General features: G+C 56.5%; 14 protein-coding genes across 14 annotated transcripts; 7 read left to right on the forward strand and 7 right to left on the reverse strand.

Annotated features, from left to right (window-relative positions):
- Window positions 1–1,757: 1,757 nt before the first annotated feature.
- On the forward strand, window positions 1,758–2,623 carry L226DRAFT_241507 (uncharacterized protein). The gene has a single exon (XM_067673174.1). The coding sequence runs from the start codon at window positions 1,791–1,793 to the stop codon at window positions 2,475–2,477; it is 687 nt and encodes a 228-aa protein (XP_067539704.1). The 5' UTR covers window positions 1,758–1,790; the 3' UTR covers window positions 2,478–2,623.
- Window positions 2,624–3,954: 1,331 nt separating this feature from the next.
- L226DRAFT_241528 (uncharacterized protein) lies at window positions 3,955–4,936 on the reverse strand. Its single transcript, XM_067673176.1, has one exon. The coding sequence runs from the start codon at window positions 4,679–4,681 to the stop codon at window positions 4,097–4,099; it is 585 nt and encodes a 194-aa protein (XP_067539705.1). The 5' UTR covers window positions 4,682–4,936; the 3' UTR covers window positions 3,955–4,096.
- On the reverse strand, window positions 4,774–5,368 carry L226DRAFT_241538 (uncharacterized protein). The gene has a single exon (XM_067673177.1). It carries the CDS (start codon window positions 5,172–5,174, stop codon window positions 4,866–4,868), a length of 309 nt encoding a protein of 102 aa, XP_067539706.1. The 5' UTR covers window positions 5,175–5,368; the 3' UTR covers window positions 4,774–4,865.
- A 241-nt stretch (window positions 5,369–5,609) lies between these two features.
- On the forward strand, window positions 5,610–7,074 carry L226DRAFT_543283 (uncharacterized protein; the record flags this gene model as incomplete). Its single annotated transcript, XM_067682190.1, has 4 exons — window positions 5,610–5,694; window positions 5,756–6,117; window positions 6,170–6,337; window positions 6,397–7,074. 4 exons carry the CDS (start codon window positions 5,610–5,612, stop codon window positions 7,072–7,074), a joined length of 1,293 nt encoding a protein of 430 aa, XP_067539707.1.
- A 94-nt stretch (window positions 7,075–7,168) lies between these two features.
- On the forward strand, window positions 7,169–7,643 carry L226DRAFT_241522 (uncharacterized protein). Its single transcript, XM_067673175.1, has one exon. The coding sequence runs from the start codon at window positions 7,262–7,264 to the stop codon at window positions 7,583–7,585; it is 324 nt and encodes a 107-aa protein (XP_067539708.1). The 5' UTR covers window positions 7,169–7,261; the 3' UTR covers window positions 7,586–7,643.
- A 512-nt stretch (window positions 7,644–8,155) lies between these two features.
- On the reverse strand, window positions 8,156–8,614 carry L226DRAFT_567314 (uncharacterized protein; the record flags this gene model as incomplete). Its single annotated transcript, XM_067684012.1, has 1 exon — window positions 8,156–8,614. One exon carries the CDS (start codon window positions 8,612–8,614, stop codon window positions 8,156–8,158), a length of 459 nt encoding a protein of 152 aa, XP_067539709.1.
- A 233-nt stretch (window positions 8,615–8,847) lies between these two features.
- L226DRAFT_241662 (uncharacterized protein) lies at window positions 8,848–9,821 on the forward strand. The gene is made up of 2 exons (XM_067673178.1): window positions 8,848–8,895; window positions 8,955–9,821. Exon 2 carries the CDS (start codon window positions 9,070–9,072, stop codon window positions 9,742–9,744), a length of 675 nt encoding a protein of 224 aa, XP_067539710.1. The 5' UTR covers window positions 8,848–8,895; window positions 8,955–9,069; the 3' UTR covers window positions 9,745–9,821.
- L226DRAFT_530965 (uncharacterized protein) lies at window positions 9,535–11,323 on the reverse strand. Its single transcript, XM_067679977.1, has 16 exons — window positions 11,256–11,323; window positions 11,179–11,197; window positions 11,039–11,117; window positions 10,970–10,983; window positions 10,818–10,910; window positions 10,749–10,758; window positions 10,677–10,694; window positions 10,598–10,623; window positions 10,518–10,543; window positions 10,427–10,461; window positions 10,244–10,359; window positions 10,131–10,187; window positions 10,041–10,068; window positions 9,925–9,982; window positions 9,735–9,872; window positions 9,535–9,675 (listed from the first exon to the last, which is right to left on the reverse strand). Exons 1-15 carry the CDS (start codon window positions 11,314–11,316, stop codon window positions 9,781–9,783), a joined length of 732 nt encoding a protein of 243 aa, XP_067539711.1. The 5' UTR covers window positions 11,317–11,323; the 3' UTR covers window positions 9,535–9,675; window positions 9,735–9,780.
- A 333-nt stretch (window positions 11,324–11,656) lies between these two features.
- On the reverse strand, window positions 11,657–13,152 carry L226DRAFT_530967 (uncharacterized protein). Its single transcript, XM_067679978.1, has 12 exons — window positions 13,134–13,152; window positions 12,979–13,074; window positions 12,907–12,916; window positions 12,823–12,840; window positions 12,742–12,767; window positions 12,664–12,689; window positions 12,576–12,610; window positions 12,342–12,457; window positions 12,220–12,276; window positions 12,137–12,164; window positions 12,031–12,088; window positions 11,657–11,973 (listed from the first exon to the last, which is right to left on the reverse strand). Exons 2-12 carry the CDS (start codon window positions 13,044–13,046, stop codon window positions 11,810–11,812), a joined length of 606 nt encoding a protein of 201 aa, XP_067539712.1. The 5' UTR covers window positions 13,047–13,074; window positions 13,134–13,152; the 3' UTR covers window positions 11,657–11,809.
- Window positions 13,153–13,562: 410 nt separating this feature from the next.
- Window positions 13,563–15,480, reverse strand: L226DRAFT_241799 (uncharacterized protein). The gene is made up of 11 exons (XM_067673179.1): window positions 15,449–15,480; window positions 15,286–15,398; window positions 15,174–15,225; window positions 15,067–15,121; window positions 14,996–15,011; window positions 14,868–14,941; window positions 14,568–14,806; window positions 14,342–14,517; window positions 14,101–14,284; window positions 13,778–14,040; window positions 13,563–13,723 (listed from the first exon to the last, which is right to left on the reverse strand). Exons 2-10 carry the CDS (start codon window positions 15,345–15,347, stop codon window positions 13,822–13,824), a joined length of 1,077 nt encoding a protein of 358 aa, XP_067539713.1. The 5' UTR covers window positions 15,348–15,398; window positions 15,449–15,480; the 3' UTR covers window positions 13,563–13,723; window positions 13,778–13,821.
- A 590-nt stretch (window positions 15,481–16,070) lies between these two features.
- Window positions 16,071–18,577, forward strand: L226DRAFT_530970 (uncharacterized protein). The gene is made up of 10 exons (XM_067679979.1): window positions 16,071–16,230; window positions 16,288–16,382; window positions 16,433–16,583; window positions 16,651–16,776; window positions 16,830–17,094; window positions 17,148–17,292; window positions 17,340–17,507; window positions 17,561–17,694; window positions 17,756–18,143; window positions 18,203–18,577. The coding sequence occupies exons 1-10, from the start codon at window positions 16,119–16,121 to the stop codon at window positions 18,431–18,433; spliced, it is 1,815 nt and encodes a 604-aa protein (XP_067539714.1). The 5' UTR covers window positions 16,071–16,118; the 3' UTR covers window positions 18,434–18,577.
- Window positions 18,578–19,042: 465 nt separating this feature from the next.
- L226DRAFT_241867 (uncharacterized protein) lies at window positions 19,043–20,016 on the forward strand. The gene is made up of 2 exons (XM_067673180.1): window positions 19,043–19,108; window positions 19,181–20,016. Exons 1-2 carry the CDS (start codon window positions 19,077–19,079, stop codon window positions 19,788–19,790), a joined length of 642 nt encoding a protein of 213 aa, XP_067539715.1. The 5' UTR covers window positions 19,043–19,076; the 3' UTR covers window positions 19,791–20,016.
- A 1,254-nt stretch (window positions 20,017–21,270) lies between these two features.
- On the reverse strand, window positions 21,271–22,295 carry L226DRAFT_567317 (uncharacterized protein; the record flags this gene model as incomplete). The annotated part of the gene is made up of 3 exons (XM_067684013.1): window positions 21,271–21,451; window positions 21,526–21,564; window positions 21,628–22,295. 3 exons carry the CDS (start codon window positions 22,293–22,295, stop codon window positions 21,271–21,273), a joined length of 888 nt encoding a protein of 295 aa, XP_067539716.1.
- Window positions 22,296–22,896: 601 nt separating this feature from the next.
- L226DRAFT_530971 (cytochrome P450) lies at window positions 22,897–25,839 on the forward strand. The gene is made up of 11 exons (XM_067679980.1): window positions 22,897–23,476; window positions 23,541–23,673; window positions 23,735–23,753; window positions 23,837–24,006; window positions 24,077–24,231; window positions 24,302–24,417; window positions 24,497–24,620; window positions 24,691–24,704; window positions 24,760–24,949; window positions 25,006–25,087; window positions 25,166–25,839. The coding sequence occupies exons 1-11, from the start codon at window positions 23,293–23,295 to the stop codon at window positions 25,527–25,529; spliced, it is 1,551 nt and encodes a 516-aa protein (XP_067539717.1). The 5' UTR covers window positions 22,897–23,292; the 3' UTR covers window positions 25,530–25,839.
- The last annotated feature ends 52 nt before the right edge of the window (window positions 25,840–25,891 follow it).

Consider the following 25,891-nt stretch of genomic DNA (forward strand, 5'->3'; position numbering starts at 1 on the left):
CAGTGAGTACTACTAGCTATTCCGTGACATCCCCGAGACAGAAGCCACGCCACGAATAATGGTTGTTCAATAAAATTGCGGAGGTAGCCTGACGTTTGAGATAACCCGTACTCAAATCCATATAGCACTCTTCGCTGTTGGCCAAAACCTTCCACCACAGGCAGCTGAATTGAAGACCGTCAGCGCACGGCGGTTGCATGCAGATACGGACGGACAGTATGATTCGCCATGTCGCAAACGAGGGTTGTTAGTACGTGTTTTCACATCTCGACGCAGTTTGGAAGGCAGTAATTGAATGTCCGCAGTGAGACTTCTGGGCAATGTAGGAAACGTACCTCACCTCGATCGTCCCCCTGTCAAACTGTCCTCCTGGAGGCTTCATATTAATGACTTTTCCGTAACAGCGAGGCTCCTGGCGAATTGTCACCATATCCGATTTCCGTTTCAGCTCACGGCCCATGAAGGTTTGTAGTAGTCAGAGGCCACGATCCGCTGGTTTGGAAGACGCCGTTTTCATGTGGCGGCTACATATGACCGCGCGGACGATGAGGATGATCAGTCGCAAATGAGGGCTACTCGTACGTACCCTCTCATCTCGACGCACGTCGAAGATTGAATGCCGCAGTGAAGCTTCTTGACGATATAGCATGCCGCACCTGGATCGTCCTCCTCGTCAAACTGTACCCATCATGCTGACTGAACAGTCGCACGTTGGCAGTTGCGTAACAGCGACGCTCCTGGCAAAGATATCCCCTTTGTCACCCAAGTATATGAACCCACTGCCCTAGAAGTCTCGTAGAAGGTACGCTCTCGTAACCTCTTCTCTACGGCGTCAGTTAGAGCATATCTTCCACAACCACACACAGATTGTGACCCGTCAGCTCCCCTGAGCAGACTGTTATCTTCTCCCAGTCGGGCAAGGGAGGATCATCGAAGGATGTGTCGAAGTCTGACGGACGAACAGTCTTCGTAGATGCATGATGTCCTCCAAACACACCCAGGTATGTGGTTTGATAGATAAGTCTTCGGAGGAAAGCTGAAACCCTCTATGTCCGCGACGGCGTCTCAAGTTCGGCCACAGATCAGACATATCCGCTCGCTGATACTGATACTGATATCCAGACAGCAGTACGGTAGCCTAGGTGAGTGCGAGTAGCTCAACTGTGAGAACAGGATGCGTCCAGATGTCGTACACCGTATGCTTCCTCCGCGCTCCCCTTCCTCGTATCTAACCGCATGGCCGCCCAGTTGTCCTCGTCTGCGCTGCATTCCGCCAATCACTGCCTCCATTCGCTCATCCCGTCCCTTCATGCCGTCAACAGACCCGGACAATCCCCTCAATGCAGCATCCTCGTGTGACAGCGCATGCGCATGTTACGTTACGCAACAGGACGCTATGTGGCGCATCCTGGGCTCGGGCGACCCGACCCTATGGATGTGCCATGCAACTCTAATAGCTTCTCTCGCGTACCATCCCTCGTTGCTGCCGCTAGCTGCCTCTGCGCCACTTCTGCGCGATAGTTGCAGACGTGATACCACGTTGTTGTTCGCTGTTCTGAGTCTTTGATCATCGATATCGCGTGCTAGCGATTTTACACCCGCCCTGCCTGCGCAACCAGTGCTCTGCACTCAGTCGCCGTTGCCGTTGGCAGCCATGACTGGTCCTCGGCCGCTCCAATGCAGTCTGGCCTCTGGTGTATGGCGGGCGGGGGAATGCTTGCCACTTGGTCTCACGTATGCGTTTCAGCTGGGCTCCCGTCGCGGCTTCGAGCGAACTTGGCACGACAGCGATGGCAGCGCAAATGCTTCGAACTGCCGGCGATGACGGAGGATGGGAACGCGGATGCCCGAGCGCACACACCGTATCCATTAGGCTATCCTCGGGCTTTCCACCGTGTCTCACATCGTCATCCGCGCTGTGCGCGGTTCCCGCCCTTCCCTGGCGTCCCGAACGCCGGGAGAAACTGCGAACCATGGAGGTGGCCGTATGCGGCTGCTGTCGCACAATGCTCGTCGCACATCCTTCCAGCCTCCCATACCCTGCATCCTCGCATGTGCACTTCCAACAGATTCTCTCAAGCCCGGGCCTCGTCTTCCCAGGAGGTTCCGATTATGCTGTCCAACCAACAGTTGGCCCTGGCAAGCTGCGTCGCGCATCTCGGACGTCTCCGAAGAACTGTACAATTCATCTCCCATCTGCAAGCCTCCCGAATCCACACACTTCCACTGACAAAGTTGTGTCAAGAAACGCCGACACGAGGCCGGTCGGCATTTTGGCTCCAGGCAGCTGCGCTTCCTCGGAGAGATGCCTCGCACACTCGGGCCCGACATCCGTGTGCTTCCCGGGCTTCTCTCCCACCACTGTGAGGCTCCGCGGCAAGTACCTGGCCAGTCTCCATCCGCACTGGTCCAGTAACAACTGTATGTGCTCGAGCTCGCCCGTGTTTCCCGTGTCTTGTTCCCCGTCTTTATCGTGACGCGTGCCCTGTTGGCGGTGTTCGCGTACACGTACATCTCCATCTCGCGCGCGAGGCGGACTCCACGTGTGGGCTTATCGCGGGGTTCGTCTCTCGAGAGCTCTCGAGGGTCGTACAGTGCGCGGTCATCGTGCAGCGTGCCGTCAACCAAAGAGGGCCGATGGTTCCTTTGGCTTTCCTTTCTAGACTGCCTCCGGGGGCCAGACGACGCGCGCTGGAGGAGCTGCGCAGACCACCGCGGGAGGGACACGTAAAGGAAGCGCTTTTGACCAGCAGCGACGATGAGGCCCTATGTGGCCTTGCTCCTCTCAGGGCCGGAGGAAGGCCTTCTCCTGTGTTGGCGACGACGCGGGGAATTCATTCGGTTCCTACCACAGCCTCATGCCACACAAGAACCAAGCATTTCGCCAGAAGACGCACTTAGCACGCTCGGCCATCAACTCTACTAGCTGCCTGCCTAGTGCGGGGCTCGTAATGCAATACAAACACGTATCTCCCCAAGGTTCAAAGAGAAAACCCGATACCTGGCCTGCGTCGGAACAAGGCAAGAACGTCCTGTGGGCTCCGCAATACTCGCTTACTCGGTATTCGGGCCCGCAGTAGCATTGCGAGCACTTTTTGCATGGACACGCGACCCCTCGCGACCCCCGGACGTGCTCCGAAACACGGCCGTTCGGGACGGAGGGGTCTGCATGTTGCACGAGACTTGCACGTACCGCCTGGCTGCGCACCTATGTTGGAATCCGTTCCGAGTCCGAGACTCCGAGAACACACTGCTTATGTTTGTCGCTCGGCTCCGCTGGCGCTGTCGTCATTCTGTCAGTCATCAGGTCACAGGCCCTGAGCGTTGAGTATGGGAAGGGCGGGGCGCGAAGCCCGAGGTTATTCAGAAGGCTAGAGGCCAGAGCTAGGGACATGAATGTGCGAACGATGCGCACTGCGACGTTCGTGTGGGTGCACACCACAAACCAACGTTCGCGCCACCCCCGGGGTGCAAGTATGGCTGGGAATCACAGGACACACGATCGCGAGTACGGTCGCAAGGCACACGACATGACTGGCATGCGCGGGATGCAACCTCGCTTGATCCATCCGAGAGAAGGCGGCGGTGGGGGAACCCGAGTGGCACGCCATCTCATCTCATCCTCCTCGAGTCCCCACCTTCTCTTCTTGGAAGGTGCAGACGACCAGTCGCGGGAAGGACATGCAAACATGGAGCTCGGGGAACGCATTTGGCAAGCACGATCGTCGATGGCCGAAACGATAACGGAACCAAGCCCTGTTGTTTGTCTCGAATCTGGCCTCGTTGTGCGATGTATTTGCGATCCTCTGTGAGTCCCGGGATCCAACGTGCCACTGCGACTCGCGAACCCTCGCTGAGGTGTGATAGTTGGAGGATTTGCGGCTACTGGAGGATTCTGGACGCGGCGGAGTGGGGATTACGACGAACGTTGGTTCGGACGATAAGTTGGATTGTGTTGTGTGTGCTACCGGGCTGGCGTCATGGGTCTGGATCGTCGGGAATCGCGGATTGCGGGCTTGGGTGGGGAGATTGGAGATAATGGGAACAGGATTGGATGCAATTGCGGAGGTCGAACCTGTGTGGGATGCGGGGATGTTTACCGGATGCAGCTGCGGGAAGGTCGATGGATGGATTGTGGATGAATCACTGGATCGCATTCCGAGTGCAGTACGAATACCCGGGGCCTCGAGGGGCGACTATCAAGATGGATTGTGGATTGTGTGCCCAGATCAGTACGGCATGCTTGTTCGCGGATGAAGGGAATCGGAAGGCGTGCGTGGGCTTCGTCGGCTTCGCTCATCTCGGAGTCGTCAGCAAAGCAATGCAGAGAGATATAGAAATGTGAAATGAACGTGAGTCGTACGGGCAGTGACGGGGACCTGGCACGGACATGCGGAGAAGCCTGAACGCCGGGGGTGTATGGACGCCTGGGCGCGTCGGAGTCGCACAGAAGGGCAAGGGGCCGAGGCTGCGGGCAATAATACATGGAATAGGGTGCATTCAGGAGAGGCCAGAACGGGAGGTGGCTTGTTGGGGACGAGAGAGCTGCGAGGCTGCGGCCGGGGTACGGGGTTAAGCATGCACCTAATCGGCTAAGAAGACTGCTCAGTTCGCAGGCAGGCAAGATACTCGATCGCGTATGGCGAGAAGCTGGTGGTGGTGCTGCCGCATCCACGAACATGCTGCCGCATTAGAAGACAAGAGAGGGAACCCCGTGCTCATCTGGTTCCACCTGGGCCGTGTTTGCGAAGCAGAGGACGACTAATATGCGACGAGTGCGTACGTCAAACCCTCTGCCAGGGTTCCACGGACGGTCAGGCGGGCACCGGCGCTGCGTATTGTTCGGCGGTCAGCTGGCGGGCTTGCTAACGTGTTGCTAACGTGTTAGCAAGCAAGACGTACGGTGCCGACGCTGTCTGGAACAACCGCGAAGAGTCAGACAAGACGCGGACGTCGCTCGCGGGTCTTGTGCGACTGCGACCGCGGGCGCCATCCCGGCGGAGGCCCCGTGCGTGGGAAGAAACACCCGGAGGCGATAAAATGCACAGCGACGCGGATTCAGACTCCGATTCGTCCTCTTTTTCATGTTTTGGTTCCGTTAGGCTTTGCTTCCTCGTCCTCGGCCGTCCTCGCTGCTTTTTTCCTGCCAGCTGTGAGCGAAAAAGGCGTCTCATCACACACGTACGTTGTCCTTTCCCTTCACGCACCCCCGCGACTCACCCACCGGTGTCCTTTCCTCAGCGCAAAATTTTTATGATTTTGCCGCCGATTCGCCGCCGAGATTCGAGTCCAAGCGCGGGTTGCTGCGTCTGAGGTGGAACGGGAGCGGACAGTCGTCCGCGGTGGAGAGAAAAACACAAAAACTCAGCAGGTGCGTCGCGTTTGCCTGCAGGACGGGAGCTGCGACGTGCGGGAGGCGCCTGGCGGGACGGGGGCAAAGGGTTTCTGGGCGTCGACAGCCACGCGGCTGTGCCCATGATGCCCTTCCTTATCCGGAACCCCAGGCACCTCCCCCTTCGTATTTATTACCCTGACTCATTGTTTCCGCCCGAGCTCAATGATCATCCTTTCCCCCCTTCAGTTCTGTCGTCGTAGAGAGGGTTTCCATTATGATTACCCTTAGTCCCGGTTGCCTCTGCGACGTGTGCGCAGAGGAGTACGGCTCGCGCAACTTGCCACATTCCATTCCGTGCGGTGAGTCCGACGTTCTCCCCGTCCTCGGCGAAATTTTCACTCATCGTCCCCCGCCTCTCAGGCCATGTACTTTGTCTAAACTGCTGCAACAACATCATCAAAAAAACACCTTCACGTCTTTCGCCTGTCTGTCCTTTCTGTCGCGTCCAGTTCACGGCCGACTCTGTTCGCCTGATCCGTATCGACTGTGGCAGCGGCTTTGTCACCCCCAAGCGCGTCACCAGCCCCGCCCATGACCACCACGATCTCGGTGAGGACGACGTCCTGCTCTTCAACCCCGGCACTGTCAAGACCCGTGCCGAAGCGAAGAGGCTCGAGTCCAAGGTCGCCCAAGTCGCCGCGAAGAAGTGTTCTGTGGAGGAGGTGACGACGTTGCACAAGGAGTTGCAGGATTGGTTGCAGTCGGACAAGCTTGACGAGCAGGTGCGTCGCATGAATCATCTCTCATTGTTCCATCCTAACCTGCTGCCTGTAGACCTCGTCCCTCCAGCTCAGTGCCGCCCTCCTGCGTGCCATCCTAGTCAACCACGTCGCACATTCCGAGGCCACTCGCATCGCCAAAACCGTCGAGTCACATCTCCGGGAGCGGCTGGAGCAAGCCGACCTCGAGAAAGAAAAAATGGAGGCTGAGCTGCGCAGCCTGGTGAGTCAACCGTTGAAGGTTCTCGGTTATTAATGTTCGCTGACGCCGTACAATTGCAGCGGTCTCAGTATTCGCAGGTCGCACAGGAGTGCCAAACTCTCCGTGCCGAGCTCAACCGTGCCAAGATCAGGTCGGTCGCCCCCTCACTGGGCGTACCTGCGACGCCACCTCCCAGTGCCGTCCCGTCGACGTTGAACCCGGGCCTTGTCACACCGCCTCGTCCACAGTCTGTGTCTACGGCGTCTGCTGGTTCCCGTTCTGGCGCGACCTCGCCGACATCCCCGACTCGTCCGTCGTACACGCCGTCGTTCCAGTCTCCCCTCGCTCGGCCTCCCACCTCTATCCACGCTCGCACGACGTCCCTGCACGTTGGTCAACGATCCATGACGCCCTCTGTTCGGTCCGGTACCCCCGTTGTCAGCGGTGCTGACATTGCCCGGCCGTCCACGATACCCCCCAAGCCCCGCAGGATGTCGATGTCTTCGACACCGACACCTACCAAAATGTCCCGCTCTAGCTCGGACGAAAAAGAGAAGCTGCGCGTCGACGACAAGCAGCGGGAGAGGGACGCTCGGCGTGTCCAGCTCATCCAACGCTGGATCCCATCCGTCGATGCGTTGTCACGCAGTCCACCCACAGGTCGTCCGGAGAAGTTCGAGATCCCGACCTCTGCCCCTCGCTCGCACCCCATGCCGCCTCTGCGGTACAAGACGCCCCTGTCCCACACCTCGCCGTGAGGGCAGACGGACTCTACCATCAGTTTGCTATGGTTATTTATCGTCTCATCGGATCACTTATTTTTTCTCTCATCTCTTCTGCTCTCGTCGTCAGGATATGCTACACGATATACATAGTTCGGCTCCCCATCTTCCCGTAATCTCTTCCTCGCTTTTGCTTGCACTTCCGGTCATGGATTGATTCCAGATGCATATACTTCTTACTTTGAATGCGTATATACTTATCTGCCTTTTAGTTCGATGTACATATTGGGTTTTCGTCTGGTTCCGCACGCCGCGCTACCCCCCCGCATCCTCCGCGTCCCTTCGCTTGTTATTCTCCCAAGATACCTCTTTTCTTTTTTGTTTCCTTTCTGCTTTGCTCTCCGGCTTCCTGCTCTCCGTCTCCATTCCCCCTGCCTCTCTGACTCTGCTCCGGCTCTGCGTTGTGTCTCGCTCGTCTCTTCGTTTGGTCTCTCGCCGTCTCGTGGAGCTCGACTCTAATACCTCTACCCCTACCTCTCTACGGTAGCCCTCTACTACCCTCCTCGTCTCGGACGAACCCCGTCATCTACCCATCTTACAGCTTATCTACTCTCCCCGTGTAGCAATGGTTGTTTCTTTCTATCTCTTACTACGTACTCGCCTTCACGACCCTTTACGGATAGAATGTCGTTCACGATTTGCATTGCAATACGATACCTCATGACCCTTTACATTATAATATTTACGTGTGCCATGGACTTTGCAACGGACTTCCTTCGCGAGCAAGCTGTCCGGGTCCGCAATCGAGGTAAGTCACTATGCGACGATCGCGCGTACTGATGTGTGGTTAGTGTTAACTGCGAGCGTCATCGCACATGAACCCGGCTGCACATGCGTTATGTCACACCGATCGGTGTTGCGGTGCACGCCACTGGAATTGGCACGCCGGGAATCTAGCCGCCGCCGCCGCCGAAGCGAGGTCTGCCTGGTACGTCTGCATTCGGCGCAAACCCCATTTTATCTTCTGCCCAGTGCCCTCTCGAGAACTCTGCTTGACTTGGGATAGCGCAAGACTCGAGGGGCCTCCGCTCGCGGACGCCGCACGAATGCCCGAACTCTACTTAGGACTCGTCTTCGACCGTGGACCATAGACCGCAACTCGCGGTCGAGAGTTGGGCTCGGATGCAGATACCGCCGCGTGCTTGGGAGAAGACGCGGCTGGACCTGCATTAGACGCGTCATCGCGGACGGGGCTGAGGTTCTCGGCTTTGTGGCTATCAGCAGAAGAAGGTTGAGATTTGCGAGATCCAATTGGGTCCCGCAGCCGCTGCGCCGGGACGGAGGGGACCCCAAGCATTGAAATGTTCAAACGGCGCAGGATCGAATTGGGATCGAGAGCCCGTGCTATGTCGTTGGGCCAGTACCCTTTGTACAGCGTGGTCGGAGCTCGAGAGCCGCGTTGTTGGTCATGTGGCAGACGAGGGCCCTTTGCAGTGTTGGGGGAGCCCGGGAACTTGGGAGAGGAAGCCGTGGTTTGTGCCCTCGCACGGAACTCGTCCAACCCTTTCAGAAGCATGATTGGGGTGTATGTGCTGTGCGGATGGAGGGCCGGAGAGTGCGCACATACGCTTCAGCTGCGGCGAAGCCGGCTTCACTCCTCGACTGCTGACTTGAGTCTTGGTAGGGCGCGCGTTCTCTCGCCACGTCTCTGTCATGCGGCCGGGGCTCGTGAACGAACCTACTTACCAAGAACGGTCGTGACGCGGTTGGGCGGGTTGTGACGCGCCCCATCACTCAATTTCGTCGCCCCATGCGGGCAGGCGTGCCGCTGGGTTGCAACGGTCGGATCTTAAATCGGTGCGTGGGCCGCACTTGGTGAGCTCGTTGCTTGCTTGTTGACATCGGCTGACGTGTAGCGTGGTAGTACGGTATACTGTCGCATGTTCAGGGTCGAACACTAGGGTCCAGGGAGCAACACCGTGGTCGTGAGCTGACCGCTAGGCGCTTTGCGGCGAGAGCCTACTCTCTCGGATGCCAAGAGTCAGCTGTTGCATCCTCTGCATGCACTTTCCACTTGCGATGTCTGCAACAGGGAACACAAGACCTTGCAGATACGGCCCCAAGCAGATCGAGTCAAGCGTGCCTCAGGCATGGTCCAACATACCGCATTCGTCCTGTAGCCTCCTTGGTGATTCCCTCGGCAGGGTACTACTTACACAGCCTGCCACAAGGAATAGGCTGTCTCCTTCGAAGTCCTCGCTTGAGGAGGCAAATTTCTGCTGGTCACCTTCGAGGCCGGCTAATGGCCTCACGACAAGAGGATGTCCGGCTAGTCGTATTGATTACCGGTACTTCTGCTGTGAGGTCAGCCCCTGCGGTGCTGTGCAGCTTCGCAATCGGGTAGAGCGTGAAGCGTTACAGTGGCGGCGCAGTCGTGTCGCGATCACAGGCACCTGCACAAGCACCTGCACGCGCGCATCCATGCGGGATACAGAGCGTGCATGGGACAAGGGCATTCCATCATTGTTCCATCGTGCACAGCTGGTCATCATATATGATGCCGCACATACGAAGTACTATGCTTTGCCAGGAGCGCAATGTGATGATACCCTGTATGTTCTCCGGCTCTCGTCGCCCCTGTCATATGTGGGGAATGAGTCGTATCATGACTGTCAGCAAGGCCGTTTGATGCTCACCACCCTATGATTGGGCTGCGCGTCCTAGTTCGCGACTGTCGAGGTTCTAGGACGATCGTGGTATGGACGGTCCAGATTTGTGTAGGCGTTCATCATCCCAGCTCGCATTCAACGTGGCGAGCATGGCGTTAAAATACGCTGTCCAATGTTTAGAGAACGGCCGTCTAAATGGATCTGGAGGAAAACATACCCCTCCATGCAATGGGCTGATAAAACATTGAGAGTCGCGTATGCGGACCGGACTTCAGCTGCGCCCACACATCAACGCTGTAGTGGTACGGAACTAGAGGCAAAGGAGGGCCCTACCAAGACAAATGAGATTAAGACGCATAGTCTATAAGGGCGACAGTGTGAGTATATGTCGTGTTCGTACGCGGATCAAGGGGAGCCACTAACGGAGGGAGAGCCCCAACGCTCACTACATATGCAAAAGCCTTGGGTGTGTTGTCGATCCTGTAAGGTCGGAGTCAGCGAGATCGCGGAAGATACGCGAATGCTGTGTTACGAACCTCCGTAGTCTTAGGCTGTTCTCGCGCTGCCTAGCGAGAAGGAAACATAGAATTCCGGACAGCACTAAATTCGGTAGGTGTGGGTTGAAGTAGATATACCCAATGGAGAGGACAATCTTCAAGTTGAGTTCAGAATCAGGTGCCCCTACAAGGACTCCGCACGTAAGTCCGTAGACTACTCACCAAAGAGAAGAGTGATAACCAGCTCCTATTTCCCACTGCATCACGGTCAGTAATCGGACCATGGTACAGTCTCAGGATGCACAGGACTTACGCTTCCAGACCCTCCGGTAAACAAACCTGTAAAGATTTGCGTCCGATAAATTTGCTCGTAGCATGTGCAATAGAACTCACCCTCTCAAGATCATCTCGCTGAGAGTCTATAAAACATTTGTTCATAGAGAGGAAGGGGTTGCAAATGGCAATAACGCACTCCTGCGGCAACCATGATCTAACTCATGGCTTAAGTAGCCTGTTCCGGCGTCACGGAACGGACGGTACTTACAACAAGACTCCTATGATAAGAGGACCACCGAGTCAGATACAGGCATTCAAACGCGAGTGCGACACCCACCATATCATTCCCCCGTTAGACTCTTCGTCGAGAGCTCTCTCTAGACGGTTCATATTCATGGGCATTGTCAGGAAATATGTAGCTTCTGAGATCCTGGCGTTCATTGGCGTTAATAATCTGGCGGACAGGGGTGTAAGAGGGATAGAGCCAACCAGAGAACAGCCCACTGCAGGCGATATGTGAGTTTTCCAGGTTGACGCTGCCAAAAGACGGATCCTTACCACCATCTTCAAGCTCGTGCGGTCTTCCCGGTTCCGAAGGTAGTACCTGAGGACCTGATAGCAGGTCAAGCTAAACAGGCTGGAGAAAATGTAGTGAGTTCGTAGCCCGACGACGGTCAAGGCGACGCAGCGACGCATACCATACGTTAAGTATGTTGTCTGGCAGAGGGCAATGTTCGATCTGAGTGTCGTATGACAGAAAGCTGGCAATGCATACAAGGTATCCCTGCCGGGATGGCTTCCACTATCTTGTCGCGCACTTCTGCATCCACTGCCATGGCTGTACGAGGGAGGAATGACCGGAAAGAAGTCAAGAGACGCGTATATATACGTCTGAAGCTGCTGTTGCGTGCGAACCAGACACAACAGCGCCAATTTCTCGACAGAGTCATCATCGCATCCGTTTTGATAGATCCAGCACACGAAGGCGATGGATAGGTGACTTGGTCCGATCGCAGCAGCTCCTCCTTCAAATCATACTCATGGACGTGCGACCTCGACGCCATGTAGCGCCACGTGCGAGTAACGAAATCCCGTCGAAGTGTCTGACAGCGCGTCGCCTCTCAAGCGCAATGGTTGTATTGATACTGCTTCACCACGATAGCGCATAGTATCGCTGCCATACTCTTGTTAACCTCCGATTGATCGGATTAAGGATGCTATATGAGCGGCCCGGAAGCTCGCCGCGCATACACGTGAGTCATAGCGAAGAAGCAGCTGCACAGGTCCCAGAGTTCTGCCCGCGCCCGCCACGAACACACACGATACACATCAGCGTGCCCGTAGGGACGGCTGACTCGGTTCCGGGCGGTGAGTCCGAGTCAATGACCCTCCAGGTTCGACATAGAGGATAGTCGCATCGATTTGTTCAGGTGAATGAAGGCGTTCGTCATCCCAGCTCGTCAGCAACGCGGCGAGCACTGCGTTGAGATAAACTGCAGGGTGTTCATCAGATTCGCAATCCGGACGACAAGGGTTGGATAAAACCATACGTCTTTGGACAACTGGGTTATAGAGCAATGCGATTTGTGTGCCCGGCGCAGCCATGTTCTGTGGTACAATCAGCGACCATCAACTGGACGTGATAGGATGACATACCAGAACGGCAGAGAACAAGAGGAACAGCCTAAATGGGTGGAGTGTGGGGGCCGTGTCATGCTAGAGATGCATATACTACTCACGGTGAGAACACTCCAACGCTGGTCGCATACGCGAAGGCGCTGCGTACGCTGTTTATCCTGGGGCCAACTTGTTAGCGAGATGGTGGGGAACACCGTGAAGGAGGTGGAATGCTACTACGAACCTCCGTAGTCTCACGTTGTTCTCGTGTTGACGAGTGAGGAGGAAACTCAATGTTCCGGACAGCAATACATCCGGCATCTGTGGGTTGATAACCGCAGACCCAGTGCCGACGACGATCTAGTGACGTTTGGGTGAGGTACCGGACGACGTCAGTCTGGGGCACACCAGCACACCAGCGGAGGGGGTATACTCCGGTCTGGCGGATGATACTCGAGACAACGCGATGTGTACTCACTAAGACCAGCAGGTACAGCCAGCTCATCTTGCTTACTGAAACATTAGTTAAACGATCGGTTCATAGCGATAATGCAGAGACAACTCACACGTCCAGATTCTCCGGCAGATGAACCTATGCAGTACACGTTTCGTCACGCTCGTTCACTGCACACAACGAAGCTTACCCTTTCAAGATGAAGTCAATGAAGGTCTAGGGAACAACCATTCAGTGGCACGCAACAGAGTGAGGTATCACGCGAACGTACTCCTGCAACAAACATAAGCTACATTCAATTTCAGTGGATAAGCTCATGTCGCCTAGCGGCCTACTATCCGAGGAGCGTACTTACGATCAGACTCCTACATGCGAGTGAATCACGGATGAGAGGCCAGTCAGGGTTTAGCAAATGCGCAGCACCCACCATAACATTCCTGAGTATGGGTCAGGGTGATCGAGAGTCCTAACTAGGCGGTCGTAGTTCATGGGCATCGCGACGACATTGATGGCTTCTCCCGTCCTAGGGGCCGTCAGCACTGGTCGAGCAGTCGGAAGAAGACGATGCGGGTGGATACTCACCACAGAATAGTAAACTGAACGATCAATGAAAGTGAGCCATGCCAGGGCGAATTCCACACTCGACGACACATCCTCACCAGAATTTTCGTGCTTCTGCGGGCTCCGCGGTTTCGAAGATAATAGCTGAGGACTTGGTAGCAAGTCAGGCCGAACAAGCTGAAGACCAAGGGGGTGAGATCACCCTCCATCCGTCGCCAGAACACACTCGAAACGTGCTCAATTTTGCCACCACTCACCATACTTGGAGTATCTTGTCTGCAGCCGAGGTAAGTTCGGAACCATGGGAACGACGGCAGACACTCAGCTTACTCACAGCTTACACCCTTCGGTATGTCTCTCACAAGGTTATCGCGTACTGGGTCCATCATGACTGACGGGGGAAGGGGGGGGGGGAGAATGGGCGAGGAAAGGGTCACGTATATATACGTCGAGCGTGCGAACCAAGTACAACAGCTATTCGACGCAGAATGCACCGCCCCCGCCTCGGACGGGAGGACAACTGAGGGTGATAGAAGATCGACTCATTCCGATCATTCCCAGGCCACACTCAAGAGCGGTCAGGGACGCCGCGGTGCTCACATAACGTACGACTGCACTTGAGATACCGTCAACGTCAGTTGCCTCTGGAACTGCAGAGTACGTACCAGTGCTGCCTCATGATGACGCTAGAGCATCGCGAGCGGATATGCTAGTGGCATGCCCCAAATTGAGTCTCAGCGTCGCGGGGGTCCTTGGGCCGACGATTGATCTTGCGCAGCGCAGAGCGCACGGGTATCGGTGGGATCAGCAGGTCTTCCCACTTAGCCCTCAACTCTTGCGAGGACACGCCGTCCAGCTTGGCATACTGCGCCCGGCATGCCCTTTGGAATAACTTCAAGATTCCAGACTGAATCCTCCCTGTGCAGTTCTGCGATCGGCGAGCGCGAGGTCAGCCAAGGATGTATCGGATTGAGAAAATTAGGCCCGCCTTCGGGATGAACGGGTCCAAAACGACCAGTCGATATTCTTTTGGATCGTCGTAGTCAATTCGAGGACCATGGAGAGCATTGCCGGTCGGCAGGTTGGTTGCAGAGCCCCATCTTACAAGCCCGCCGTCACGGATGCTTAAGACGGTGCTCGTAGATTGATAGTTGTGTTCGAATCCCCAGTAACTGCCGCACAGTACGTCCTGTAAGCCAAAAAAATTTCCACTCCATTGGAAGACGCACCGAAACCATGCGCGGAAAACGTCATCCAACGAATACAGACGGATATGTCTCCATTGATCGCCCTTGCCATATCGGATGTCTACTTTATAGCGCTCTCCGGTTTTGCTCACTTCCCAAAAATGCGTGTTTACAGATTTGCGTGTGTCTGCTTGTAAATTTGGCAGGTAACCTGATCTCTACACAGGGGGTTTGTTCGGAGGACGATATGGTAGGGCACACTGCTCACCTGGAGGCCAGCAATCGTCATCAGAGTCAGCGCATAGCTGCTGAACGATGGAGGAACGCCTGGTGTTGAGGGATGGTTGAGACCAATGTGCCGCGTCCAGCCCTTGACTTTGCGGAGTAGCGGTGCGAGAGGCGAGAAGACTAGACAATATCGCCGAAACAGTCGGGTGTTGTAGACCCCTAGTCGGCGATTCACGTTCATGTCGCAAGACAACCCGGTCTCCGGATCGGTGAGCTTGACTGCAAGACGCACGAGAACATTCAAGACGTTGACTGAACCTGAGGCAAGGGAACGCCGTACCAATTGGAATAGTAGCGGCGGGGATGCAAGACACCGCTTTATAGCCTGCCTGGGTTAGGACATGCGCGATCGCGCTTTCGTGCAGAGAGTGAGTTATATTAGTGCGAGGCTACAGGTGTCAGACCTACCTCACATCGTAGATAGCTAGAAACACAAACACTTGAGTATAGGCCGCAGGGCGAGGTGATTGTGAACATACGTGGAAGATTAGACATGGATATTGTCGGCTCAAACCCATGCACCCGGTCACGATCCTTGCAAAGGAGAGCGTCACACAGCATCCTCGCAGTGGTCCGGAAAACTCACAAATATGCACAAATCCAGATCGCTCTCTGGCCGCCCTGCGCCATAGCATGTACTTCCAAAAACACACAATTTGTACTGATCCCCGAAATGCCCTTGAATCAATGCATCCAACCTGCCGATAGTGGCTGTCCGAGCGTCCTTGATTCTGCGGAACTTCTCAAGCTTCTCATTCATACTCGGATATCGAATGATTTGATCAGTGTAGTACGTGCCCTGCGGCCCATACTGGATGGACATTGAGACCAAGGACTTCAGAGAAGGAAGGCAGGACATACGTGAATGCGGTTGGAATAGTACGAGTATCCGTCGTGTCGTGCCGATGTTGCGCGGGTCTGTGCACCATCACTATTATTGGGCTTGGACTTGGTATCGACAGAAGGCGAACCGTCTGGATGCTGGCTACTTGGTGTCGCAGGGTCGTGTCTTCGCATGAGCTTCATATTTCACCAGAAAACCAGCGTATACCTCAGTGTCCTTCGTGTTGACGGAGTCCGGCGGTTGTGGCCTGTGTTCTCCCCAAATCGTGACAGCTAGAAACAACGCACACAGACATGAGAAAATGCAAGGCCATCCGATGATTGCAAGGAAAGACGGACTGCGCTGCCCCCTGGGTGTATCTGACCGCCGCTCCTGGGTATGGATGTTGGAAGCCGACTCGGACCTGCCGTCGCTTGGCTGGCAATTTGCAGCAGCTGTGCTGACTTCCGCATAGTTGTCGGACAGAAGGTATGCGGGGAAGTCAAGCAGAGACTCAGTGAGAGAGATGTGCAAGGCCACCGGGACTCGGTCTTCAAGTTGTTCTCGACTTCGGTCAAGTCAAGCGCCATCGTCCACGTGGATTGGAGACGCCCAAGATGTGCCGTCTGAATTTTTGCTGGACTTAGCCGCAACACTGATCGTCCTCTCTGCCCCTGCTAGTTCGCCTCTCCATCTCACCAGCACGCAATGTCGCAGCAAAGAAAGGCTCTTTGGGAGGCCGACTTGGACGAGGACCTCCAGGACGTTGACCTCAACCTTGCCATCGGGACCTATGGCCAGAATGGCCTCTACGAAGATGGTGCGTATCCTGCGCTGTTTCCACCTGAATATGACGGTTGAAGGGCCCCATTGCTAGCACAGTCCCGGATAGATGAGGCGACTCTCTTGGCCGTACAACAGCAGATGGCCCAGCAGGCGGCCTTTGCGCAAATCCCTGATGTCGTGAAGCGCGTGAGTGGGACATATCCTTGTAAACTCTCTTGAGACTCAAAGGAGCCCAGTTCATTGCACACTTCCACCAAGCCGTCCTGGACAACAACCTCGCGGAGATAACTGTTGCATATGAGAGTGGTTGGAACCGCTTGACGGAGAAGTTCTACTCGAAGACAGAGTGGCCGGAGGCGGAGGTGATTGCTCCCTTGGTCAACGATGGTGAATAGCCTTCCCAGTAATCCTAACCTCGAGCAAGAAGGTGGACTTCAACTGACTTCTTGTGCAGACCAAATCTTCTTGGTCCTCTACCGCGAACTCTATTACCGCCATGTCTACTCCCGCCTCAGCCCCGATATCGACGATCGTTTCCACTCCTACGAGAACAGCTGCGAACTATTCAACTACCTTCTTAGTGCGTTTGTCTTATGTTGGCATGCGGCGGCCCGCTCATTGTTCGACCCGCAGACTCGGACGGTCCTGTCCCTCTCGAGCTGCCGGAGCAGTGGCTGTGGGACATCATTGACGAGTTCATCTACCAGTTCCAGTCTTTCTGTGTATGGCGCTCCAAGGTCAAGTCAAAGACGGAAGAAGAGCTGTCCCTGCTTGCGGATGCCAACCAGGTCTGGAGCTCGTACAGTGTCTTGAACGTCCTCTACTCCCTCATCCAAAAGTCCAAGATCAATGAGCACTTGGTCGCACTCCAGGAGGGCAAGAGTGCGGAAGAGATCGCGTACGTCAATAGTTGCCAGATGTATGACGACATCCTGTTCACACTACACACAGCGAGATTGTCGGCGAGTACGGCACCCGACCGCTCTACAAACTCCTCGGTTACTTCAGTATTATTGGTCTTCTCCGCGTCCATAGTCTACTTGGCGACTTCACGCTGGCGCTCAAGGTAATGGAGAACGTTGAGCTCAACCAGAAGGTCGGTACTCTATATAGTCAATGAGGTTATGGCTGACTCCCGCATAGTCACCGTTCACCCGTGTCACTGCCTGTCATGTCACCACGTACTACTACGTCGGCTTCTGCTACATCATGCTGCGGAGATATCCGGACGCGATCCGCGCATTTGTTTCCATCCTCAACTTCATCCTCCGCATGCGGCAATACCACACGAGGAGTTATCAGTATGACCAGGTGACGTTTTATCACACCGTTATGTGAAACCATATGCTGACCCCGAGCTGTAGATCAACAAGACCGCAGACCGGATGTATGCGCTCTTCGCGATCTGCAACGCGCTCTCGCCGACCCGAGTGGACGACAACATCTCCAACATTGTCAAGGAGCGCTACGGCGAGCAGTTCTCAAAGATGTCCAGGGGGTGCGTGTGACATCTCACCTCCACTCCGTTCTCCCGAGCTGCATGTTGATCCGTGATGCAGAGAGGAGGGTATCCCTGCGTTCGAGGAGCTCTTCTTGTATGCCTGCCCCAAGTTCATCTCCGCCAACCCCCCTCCGTACGACGATGCCGACCTTCTCGCGGCATACGTCGAGGATCACCCTGTCGAGCCCGCACAGCGCCACTTGTCGCTCTTCCTTTCGGAGGTCCGCGCGCAAGCACCCGTCCCGACGCTCCGCAGCTTCCTTAAGCTGTACACCAGCCTGGACGCGAAGAAGCTCGCCGGCTTCCTGGATGCGGACGAGGAGGAGATGGTGCAGCAGCTCATGGTCATGAAGCAGTCCAGCCGGAGCGTGAGCCGAGTGGACGAGAAGGGTCTGCTGGACGGACAGATGATCTCGACGAGCGACTTGGACTTCGTCATCAACGACGTGAGTAGTCTTTGAACAAGTTCGTGTCGAGATAGATACTCAGCTAATGCGGTGTACAGAACATGGTCCACATCGCCGAGTCGACCGTCGGCAGGCGGTACGCCGGCTGGTTCATCCGCAACACCGAGCACGCACAGCGCGTCCTCGACACCCTGCGCGCCTCGCCTCTCCCTGCCCTGCAGAAGCCGACTGGCCCGTCTGCGGAGGGCGGTAAGGACGCCGCTCCCGTGGCTCCGGCCGCACCTGCAGGTGGCAAAAAGGTCGCATGGGGGAGCACAAAGGCAGCGTGAGCTTCCCGTGCTCTCGCCCCCTCGTAGCCGACCGCTGTTGTTACTGGTATATGCTGATTTGTATCCCTATCCCGATCCCCTATCGTGTTGTCGAATTGTTGTATGATGCATTCATTCTGCCTCGACAGCTATCGTCTCGCGTGCTCTGGATGCTCCTCGACGCTGGACTGGACCGAAGGTGGACTCGGTGTCAACTTGATGTCCTCCGGGCCCGTCGCTATGTCCGCTGTTCTGGTCGCTCGGCAAGATGTGGGCTTCGAAGATCACAAAGCGGCCAACGACCAACGTACAGGCGAGCCGCCAGCTGTGAAGGTGGAAGGGTGCTTCGATGCTGTGGCGAGACCGCGAGGTTACGAAACTATGTCCTGAGAGAAGGTCCAGGGCTCCAACGGCCTTGGTTCCAGGTCTCTACTTGTTGTAACCGCGCCTATGACGGAGTGGTCAAGCGCACAAGAAGTCCGACTGAAGTGGTTCGGACCTTGCCTAGAAGGTCGGACGTTTCTGATTCCAGCAGCGATGGCCACCTTGAGGCCAAGGTGGGTTCCGAGCGAGATAGCCTACCCAGCACAGAAATATACAGAAATACTCCACGGTGACGAAGTCACGAAGGGCAGGCACCTCATACAAACTAGCATCGGAAGCAATGTCAGCTGGCCACCCCGACTCCGGCGTACGGTAAGCCGCAGAACCTCTCGCAGCATCTGAAGAAAGAGCAGCGCACTTACATACCATGCGTGCACGTCACAGCTACGCACACAGTCAGGGATGCGGAAGGCCGGTAACGGCTTCACAGAGTCCGGGTGCTAACCTCAGGCTCCCTCAGCCCGATAACGTGCAGATCATCCCCAGGTCCAAACGTATCTACAGGGCGACGAAGCCGCCTTTTCGCACCGGGTCGTTGGCATATCCCCGCCACGATGACGCGCGCGAAGCCCCGAAGCCCGCGCAAGCAATAGCTAGTGGCCACGCCCCAGTAGAACGGCTGCTCGGCCGACCTATAGAGCACACTGCATTGTACCCGAGCTCGAGCGTGCGAGGTTGCGAGCCACCTGCACAGACGCAAGAACTGTTGAAGCCTACCCCGCTGCTTCCGAATGTCGTTCATTTCCGCGCGATAAGCCTCTTCCTGCAGGCCACCTGTCGGGGAGATCGCACGTATAGGCGAGTACGTGGTGTCTTTGGTCTTCCATTCATCTTTGACTCCCGCGAAGCGGGGTGGGGTAAAGGTGAGAAGCTTGCCTGTATGTATACCAGAACTGATGCATACTGCCGGCCGGCCGATGCAGGTGTCGCGATCGGTCGAAGCCAACCAATACCGAACTGGACGTACGACGGATCGCGTCAACGTCATCCATGACCAACGCCAGCGGGAGGAAGGCCTACCTATAGGTATAGGCCTTGTCTGTCTTCGCTCGGCAGGGCAAGGTTGTAGGTTGTACAGTAACTTCAGAAACCGCATCAAAGTTCGCGCACGCAACATACTTGGCCCTTTTTGAGGAACAAAGCGCTATAGCTAGGAGGCAACCTCGGCACGTATCCACGTCGAAATTGAGGACAAGACACGACACGCACGGATGGTATTTCCAGCGGCGATCTCAGGCTGTCACAACATATCCAGAACAAGGGCGTTTCACGACTCACGGCTATCCACGGTCCCGCTTGTGGGTCGCGCACACACGTCTCAGCTCAAAGCATGCATGCATGCATGATACGAGCCAAGGGCCAAGGCGCATCGGAATACCAAGTCCGCCGGGCTAACGCGATATGTGCTCGACAGGTATCGAGCTGCGTACGCATGCTCAGTGTAATAGCGTACGCACCGTGACGCATGATCATCGGATCCCCCTTGAGCTTGAGCTCCGACTCGACGCGGACGCCCACAAAGGATCGGGCGAGGCGTTCGACCAGAGTACACATACATATGTACGTTACACGTACGAGTGACAACGACATATGTAAATGCACGAATTAGGTCCCGACTGCTGTTTCGGCTTGGGTCGGCGGTCGGTCGGGCGGTCGAGCGAGCCGCCAATACTGTATGAACTCAGACCACCATGTTGCACTGTCATCGGAGTCAAGTAGCGTCGTGCTCGCGTCTTCCTGTCAGACCTGATGCAACAACGACGAACTGACGAGGCACGCGCCCCGTCCAGAGCCTGGCGTCCCGTGGCAATTGATTATTGGTATCTCATGCACGCCAGACTGAGGAAGCGTGTTACGAGCATCAAGCCAGATTGACTAGCTGTGGCGGCATCATAAGGAAACATGAGGAGCGGCGCCGGGTAGTCGGGCGCCGATGGATCGTCGCGAACAGAGATGTCAAGTTGGGCTCTTGCAGCAGCGTGAGATGTCCCAGCGCCGCGCCGCCCACGCACTAGTGCTTGCTAGAGTCCGCTGTCCGGAGCTCTGGAGGCTTGATGAGCGGGAGCTTGGAAAGGCAGGGGGGCGGCCGCCCGAGGCCAGTGGGTGCAGGATCGAGATGGTGATACATCAACGCAACATGCGAGGGTGAGATGCATCTCCGTCTGCGTTGCGTCTCAATATTCGAATCCGATTCGAATCGTGATGATGACGATGACGTCGACGTCGTCTATGCAATTGCGTACGCAGCACATATGTCTGTCTGCGTCTGTCTACGAACATGCGTCTACTTGGCCTGCGCTACATATTCAGATGCATCAGCGAAACGCGACACAGGCGCATTCAAATTCATTATATGGGCGCGGGCTTACCTCTAACAGTACTTATGCATCATGTATCCGAAACGGATGACATCGATTGGAAGTGCCGTGGCCGTTCCGCAACCTCGGCACGGCTCGGGCCTCCTTAGCTGAGGCTCACTTGGAGATGAGCGCGAGCTGCTGGTCCTTGTCGAGCCCCATGCGGCCGCGCCAGTACGGCGGGCAGACGGGCGGAAGGTCGGTAAGTGTTTCCACTGGAGCACTCCGGTGTGTAGCATGGAACGCCAGGAGCTCATCGAGGATTTGCGGGACGTCTACTTCCTGCACGGTGCCAAGCCTATAACGGGAATGTCAGAACTAGTTCATCGAGTTCTGGATTTCTGACAAATTGCTTATGCAACCCTCACGTACCAGTCACCATATGGATATACCAAGACGTTTGCAGCATACCTTCAGGGGTAGTGCGACGTGAGCCTCGGCAGATGGCATGCAAGATAATACACTTAGACGTACTTGTGACCGCCGACGTGTGCGACTTCGCCAACGAACACGTCTTTCTCGATGCCTCGCTTCGTCACCTCTGCACGCAAGGCACGGACGACCTCCCCGCCGCCATCCCCACACCTGCAGTCCCGCGAACCGTGCGTGCAGACGTACAAGAAGAGCCTATCCTCCTCCTGCGGGGCCGCAGCGCGCACCTTGTCCCCCAGCGCGTCGACATCGGCAAGGGTGATTTCAGGAATGACAACACGGCCCCGGCGGGCGGTCGAGAACACGGACGCGACGTACGCTTCTCGGTCCCTCTCATCATGCCCTTCCCCGAGCCCGGTGTAGGCAGGATGAACCTCCTGCTCGGGCGCCCACGAAAAGTTGGCGACGGCGCCCCACTCGCGGCCTTTCATGGTGAGCGCGCGCCAGAGGTGGGACTTTGACTTGGGCGGGTATTCCGCGGGCGGGACGTGCGTGTGCAGGAGGACGTACGCATGATGGGCGGGCGCCGTGCCTGCGAGGTGGTGCCGGGCGGGGGACGAGGACGCGAAGGTCGCGGTCTGTATGTGGACGGCATTGCGGGAGCGAGAGGGATATTGAGCGTTACGCTGAGAAGAATATTGGCAGTCGCGAATCAGTCGAGAGGGGCCGGGTGCGAGGCTGCGCAGGGCGTGTCTCGGGAGCGCGGGCATAATGTGCGTAACCATGCTGGTGTCAGACGGTGAGTCGTGGAGGTCAGGGACGTCGGGCGGGTCAAATGTGAAACGCAGGCGGCAGAAAGCTGGAGGGGGTGAGGTGGTGGTCGCTGGCAGACTCGGAGGTGGCGTCCATCGCGGTGTTTTGAGCTCGTCGTTGTTGACGGCGCGCTGACGAGGGTGGACGGCAGCGGCAGAGCCACCTGGGGTCCGATGTGGGCCGCCGCGACTGTCGGCCGCTCTTGCTACTTTGAAGGTTCCGGTGAACTCCCGCGCAGTTAGAGAGCAGCGTTCCAGGCAGACGAGCGTGGTAGACGCATGGAGAGAGCTCGGTGCCGCTGTTGTCGGGGTCCTCGTCGTTGTTGCGTGCGTCGGCGCCGGAGAGGGCGGGCCAGTCGGGTGCGCTGAATTAATTGCCAACTCTAATGCGGGGTTCGATCAGAATGGCACGCATTCTTCCAGATGCGGCAAGTAGGAACAGAGGAGTGGCCAGGTGTGCCTTCCCCGCTGCACGAGTCCTGCGGGTCTATCCCATATCCATCCTTGCCTTGTTACTTCTACATATGTCTGTGCGCGTCCCTTCGCCGTCGTCGCTGTTGCCAGCGACGACGGCGACGACGACGACGACGACGACGACGAGGAAGACATGGCAATGCCCTGCTGAGGCCATGCGACGCCGCCCACTCGTCGGGTGTCAGTGGCAGAGCCGCAAGTGCACACCTGGCTTTGTCGAGAACCCACGGAGGCCCAAACTCCCATCGCTTAGGGCCCGTTAACGGAAAATATAGATCGCATCATCTCTCCTTGCTCTCTCCCAGCGCACTTCGCGGACGCGTGCTTCGCCAATTAGAGTTTGTCACACCTCTCCCGTCTGCATATATGCCTCCTCCCGAAGCTATTCCTCCCCTTACTCCCCGCCTTTCCCCCCTCCTCCACCCATCACATACATAACCCTTTGGGCGTGCGCGCCCTGGATCCGTGACTGCTCTCCGGAATGTCTGCCTTTCTCTGGCTTGCTACCCTTCTCGCTGCCTACTTCGTCTGGGCTGGTCTCCAGCAGAAGGCGAAGAGGAAAGCCCTCCCTCCCGGTCCCAAACCTTTGCCCGTCATTGGCAACCTCCGGGACATGTCCCTCACTGGACTCTGGTTCAGTGCCCGCAAGTGGGCGAAGCAGTATGGTGCGTCCCCCCATCCATGTCTGTCCTCTCCAGCACACGTCTGATATGTCTGTTTCCCGCCCAGGCGAGCTGGTCTACCTCAATATCTTCGGCCAGGGCATCCTTCTTGTAAATACGCATGAAGCAGCCATCGATCTCCTCGAGAAGCGCGGCGCAATCTACTCGGATAAACCCAAGATGATCATGGCCGGCGAACTGTGAGTGCCCCACGCCGCCCTCTGCCGCTGAATGGGATACTTACCCCTTCTCTGCGATTAGTTGCGGCTGCGAAAACATGGTGCGCCACCATGCTTCCAATTTCCAGCGTTCCGTCTCCGCTGACGCACAGATGCCCCGGGCGTCCGCGTCCCTGTCATCTAGATTGGCCTAACTCCCTATGGCGATAGGCTCCGCAGACAGCGCAAGCTCATGCTTCAGGCTCTCGGTGCAAACCGCATCGAATCCTACCACCCTCTTTTGGAAATCCAGACCCACAGTCTCCTCAAGAACATCCTGAACTCTCCCGATGAGACCATCAGCAACATCCGAAGGTGCGTTCCAGTCGGAGGTCTGTCTAAACTCCGTAACGTTAACTTTACCCCTCCATCTCGCGCCCGTCAGGTACACCGGCGGCCTCACCCTCCTCATCGTCTACGGCTACCGCGTTGTGTCCAACAAGGACAAGCTGCTCGAGATGGCCGACGAGTGCCTCGAGCTTCTTTCGAACCACATCGCTGCGGCCGGCAAGGTCTGGATCGTAGATCTCTTCCCACCACGTACGTGCCTCCTCCGTTACCGGTATCCTGGCAGGAATCCACGTGTGCTCACTGGATGTTACGTTAACAGTGAAGCACATCCCGTCCTGGTTCCCCGGCGCACAGTTCAAGCGCGACGCAGCGGTGTGGAAGGGCAAGATGGAAGCGTTCGTCAGTGAACCGTATGAGTTCACCAGGCAGCAGATGGTCCGTGCCCGGATCTCCGGCAGTTTCGTTAGGTTATGTCAAGCGTGTGTGCTCATATCTTCTCTTCGGGGTCCGGTAGAAGCGAGGAACCGCTGTTCCGTGCTACGTATCTATGCTCATTGACGAAGCCGAGAGTAAGGACCAAGCCGCCATTAACGAGCGCGAGTTCGACATCCAGTGGACAGCGAACTCGCTCTATGTTGGTAAGTCCTATGCCGACCTCCTGTCCGTGACCATCTGAGGCTCACCATATGCTCTTTTAACAAATCACAGCCGGCTTTGACACCGTAAGTCGCATAATGGCATTCGTGCATGGCACTTGAGCTTACATGTATGCACCAGACCATCTCGTCCGTCTCGCACTTCTTCCTCGCGATGCTCCAGAACCCCGACATCCTCCGCAAGGCCCAGCAAGAGATTGACACTGTCGTTGGCCCCTCCCGCCTACCGACGTTCAGCGACCGTCCGAACCTGCCTTACGTGAACGCCGTCGTGAGCGAGACCATGCGCATCGCCTGCCCCGTCCCACTCGGTGCGTTTGATCCAGGCTCTCTGCCGCCGAAATGAACTAATGGTGTTCCGTGTCAGGCCTCCCCCGCCGTATCACCGAGGACAACGTGTACAAGGGGATGTTCATCCCCGCAGGCACCCTCGTCTTCGGCAACAGCTAGTAAGTTCTCCCTTGTGCCCATCCCACTGCTCCTCGCTGACCGGACTTCCCTTTCCCCTTCCCCTCCTCCCCCCATAGCAACATGACCCGCGACCCGGCGATCTTCCCGAACCCCGACGTCTTCGACCCCTCGCGGTACCTCGAGGACGTCGACGAGGCGACGGCGAAGTTGCGCGACCCGCGGCACTACGTCTTTGGCTTCGGCCGGCGCAAGTGCCCGGGCCAGTTCATGATCGACGCGTCGCTGTGGATCGCCATCGCGTCCATGATCGCCGCGTTCGACGTGACGAAGGCCAAGGACGAGTGCGGGCGTGAGATTGAGCCCGAGGTCGTGTACGACAACTCGGTGTTCAGCACGATGAAGCCGTTCAAGTATGACATTCGCCCGAGGAGCCAGCAGGCGGTCAGGATTATCCGGGAGGCGAGGGGCCTCGAGGATTGAGTTACTTATCTCGGGTCCCCCTCTACTATCGTAAGGCTGCACTGGCGTCGATTGCCGGTGGGCCTTGTGCATATATGCACGCCCGCGCGCATCTCGTGTATGCGCCTGATTCATCTCGCGCAGACCTTCCATAGCCATAGCTATAGCCGTGCATATGGGTTAGTGGTGGTATGGACGCTCACGTTCGTTCTCGTTGCTTGCTTACGCTACTTCTCACCTGTAAAAAGTTTGGGCATTGTCTTGTATCATAGTAATCATGCGTTCAATTATCCAATCTCCGTTAGGATCCAGGAAGGGACCACATGCAGCGTTTACGTTGGTTATCGGGGTGTTGCGTGTTTGGAGTGTGCTAGACCTCGTTG

This window comes from Lentinus tigrinus, assembly GCF_003813185.1.
Source record: "Lentinus tigrinus ALCF2SS1-7 unplaced genomic scaffold L226scaffold_4, whole genome shotgun sequence".
Lineage (NCBI taxonomy): Eukaryota > Fungi > Basidiomycota > Agaricomycetes > Polyporales > Polyporaceae > Lentinus > Lentinus tigrinus.

Bases quoted from the DNA above. Each gene is read 5' to 3' on its own strand.
- L226DRAFT_530971 (XM_067679980.1), top strand. From the start codon at position 23,293: ATGTCTGCCTTTCTCTGGCTTGCTACCCTTCTCGCTGCCTACTTCGTC. The intron at 23,477-23,540 runs GTGCGTCCCCCC...TTTCCCGCCCAG, and splicing joins CAAGTGGGCGAAGCAGTATG to GCGAGCTGGTCTACCTCAAT. The intron at 24,232-24,301 runs GTACGTGCCTCC...TTACGTTAACAG, and splicing joins CGTAGATCTCTTCCCACCAC to TGAAGCACATCCCGTCCTGG.
- L226DRAFT_241662 (XM_067673178.1), top strand. From the start codon at position 9,070: ATGCCAAGAGTCAGCTGTTGCATCCTCTGCATGCACTTTCCACTTGCG.
- L226DRAFT_241507 (XM_067673174.1), top strand. From the start codon at position 1,791: ATGGCAGCGCAAATGCTTCGAACTGCCGGCGATGACGGAGGATGGGAA.
- L226DRAFT_241528 (XM_067673176.1), bottom strand. From the start codon at position 4,681: ATGTTCGTGGATGCGGCAGCACCACCACCAGCTTCTCGCCATACGCGA.
- L226DRAFT_241538 (XM_067673177.1), bottom strand. From the start codon at position 5,174: ATGAGACGCCTTTTTCGCTCACAGCTGGCAGGAAAAAAGCAGCGAGGA.
- L226DRAFT_530970 (XM_067679979.1), top strand. From the start codon at position 16,119: ATGTCGCAGCAAAGAAAGGCTCTTTGGGAGGCCGACTTGGACGAGGAC. The intron at 17,508-17,560 runs GTGACGTTTTAT...CCCGAGCTGTAG, and splicing joins GGAGTTATCAGTATGACCAG to ATCAACAAGACCGCAGACCG. The intron at 17,695-17,755 runs GTGCGTGTGACA...TCCGTGATGCAG, and splicing joins TTCTCAAAGATGTCCAGGGG to AGAGGAGGGTATCCCTGCGT.
- L226DRAFT_530965 (XM_067679977.1), bottom strand. From the start codon at position 11,316: ATGGCAGTGGATGCAGAAGTGCGCGACAAGATAGTGGAAGCCATCCCG. The intron at 10,188-10,243 runs GTTCGTAACACA...CCGACCTTACAG, and splicing joins AACAGCCTAAGACTACGGAG to GATCGACAACACACCCAAGG. The intron at 10,069-10,130 runs GTTAGTGGCTCC...TCGCCCTTATAG, and splicing joins AGCGTTGGGGCTCTCCCTCC to ACTATGCGTCTTAATCTCAT.
- L226DRAFT_241799 (XM_067673179.1), bottom strand. From the start codon at position 15,347: ATGAATGAGAAGCTTGAGAAGTTCCGCAGAATCAAGGACGCTCGGACA. The intron at 14,285-14,341 runs GTGCGTCTTCCA...ACTGTGCGGCAG, and splicing joins GTTTTCCGCGCATGGTTTCG to TTACTGGGGATTCGAACACA. The intron at 14,041-14,100 runs GCGGGCCTAATT...CGCCGATCGCAG, and splicing joins TGGACCCGTTCATCCCGAAG to AACTGCACAGGGAGGATTCA.
- L226DRAFT_241867 (XM_067673180.1), top strand. From the start codon at position 19,077: ATGTCAGCTGGCCACCCCGACTCCGGCGTACG. The intron at 19,109-19,180 runs GTAAGCCGCAGA...TGCACGTCACAG, and splicing joins CACCCCGACTCCGGCGTACG to CTACGCACACAGTCAGGGAT.
- L226DRAFT_241522 (XM_067673175.1), top strand. From the start codon at position 7,262: ATGCATATACTTCTTACTTTGAATGCGTATATACTTATCTGCCTTTTA.
- L226DRAFT_530967 (XM_067679978.1), bottom strand. From the start codon at position 13,046: ATGCCCATGAACTACGACCGCCTAGTTAGGACTCTCGATCACCCTGAC. The intron at 12,277-12,341 runs GTTCGTAGTAGC...AGTTGGCCCCAG, and splicing joins AACAACGTGAGACTACGGAG to GATAAACAGCGTACGCAGCG. The intron at 11,974-12,030 runs GTATGGTTTTAT...AACACCCTGCAG, and splicing joins TAACCCAGTTGTCCAAAGAC to TTTATCTCAACGCAGTGCTC.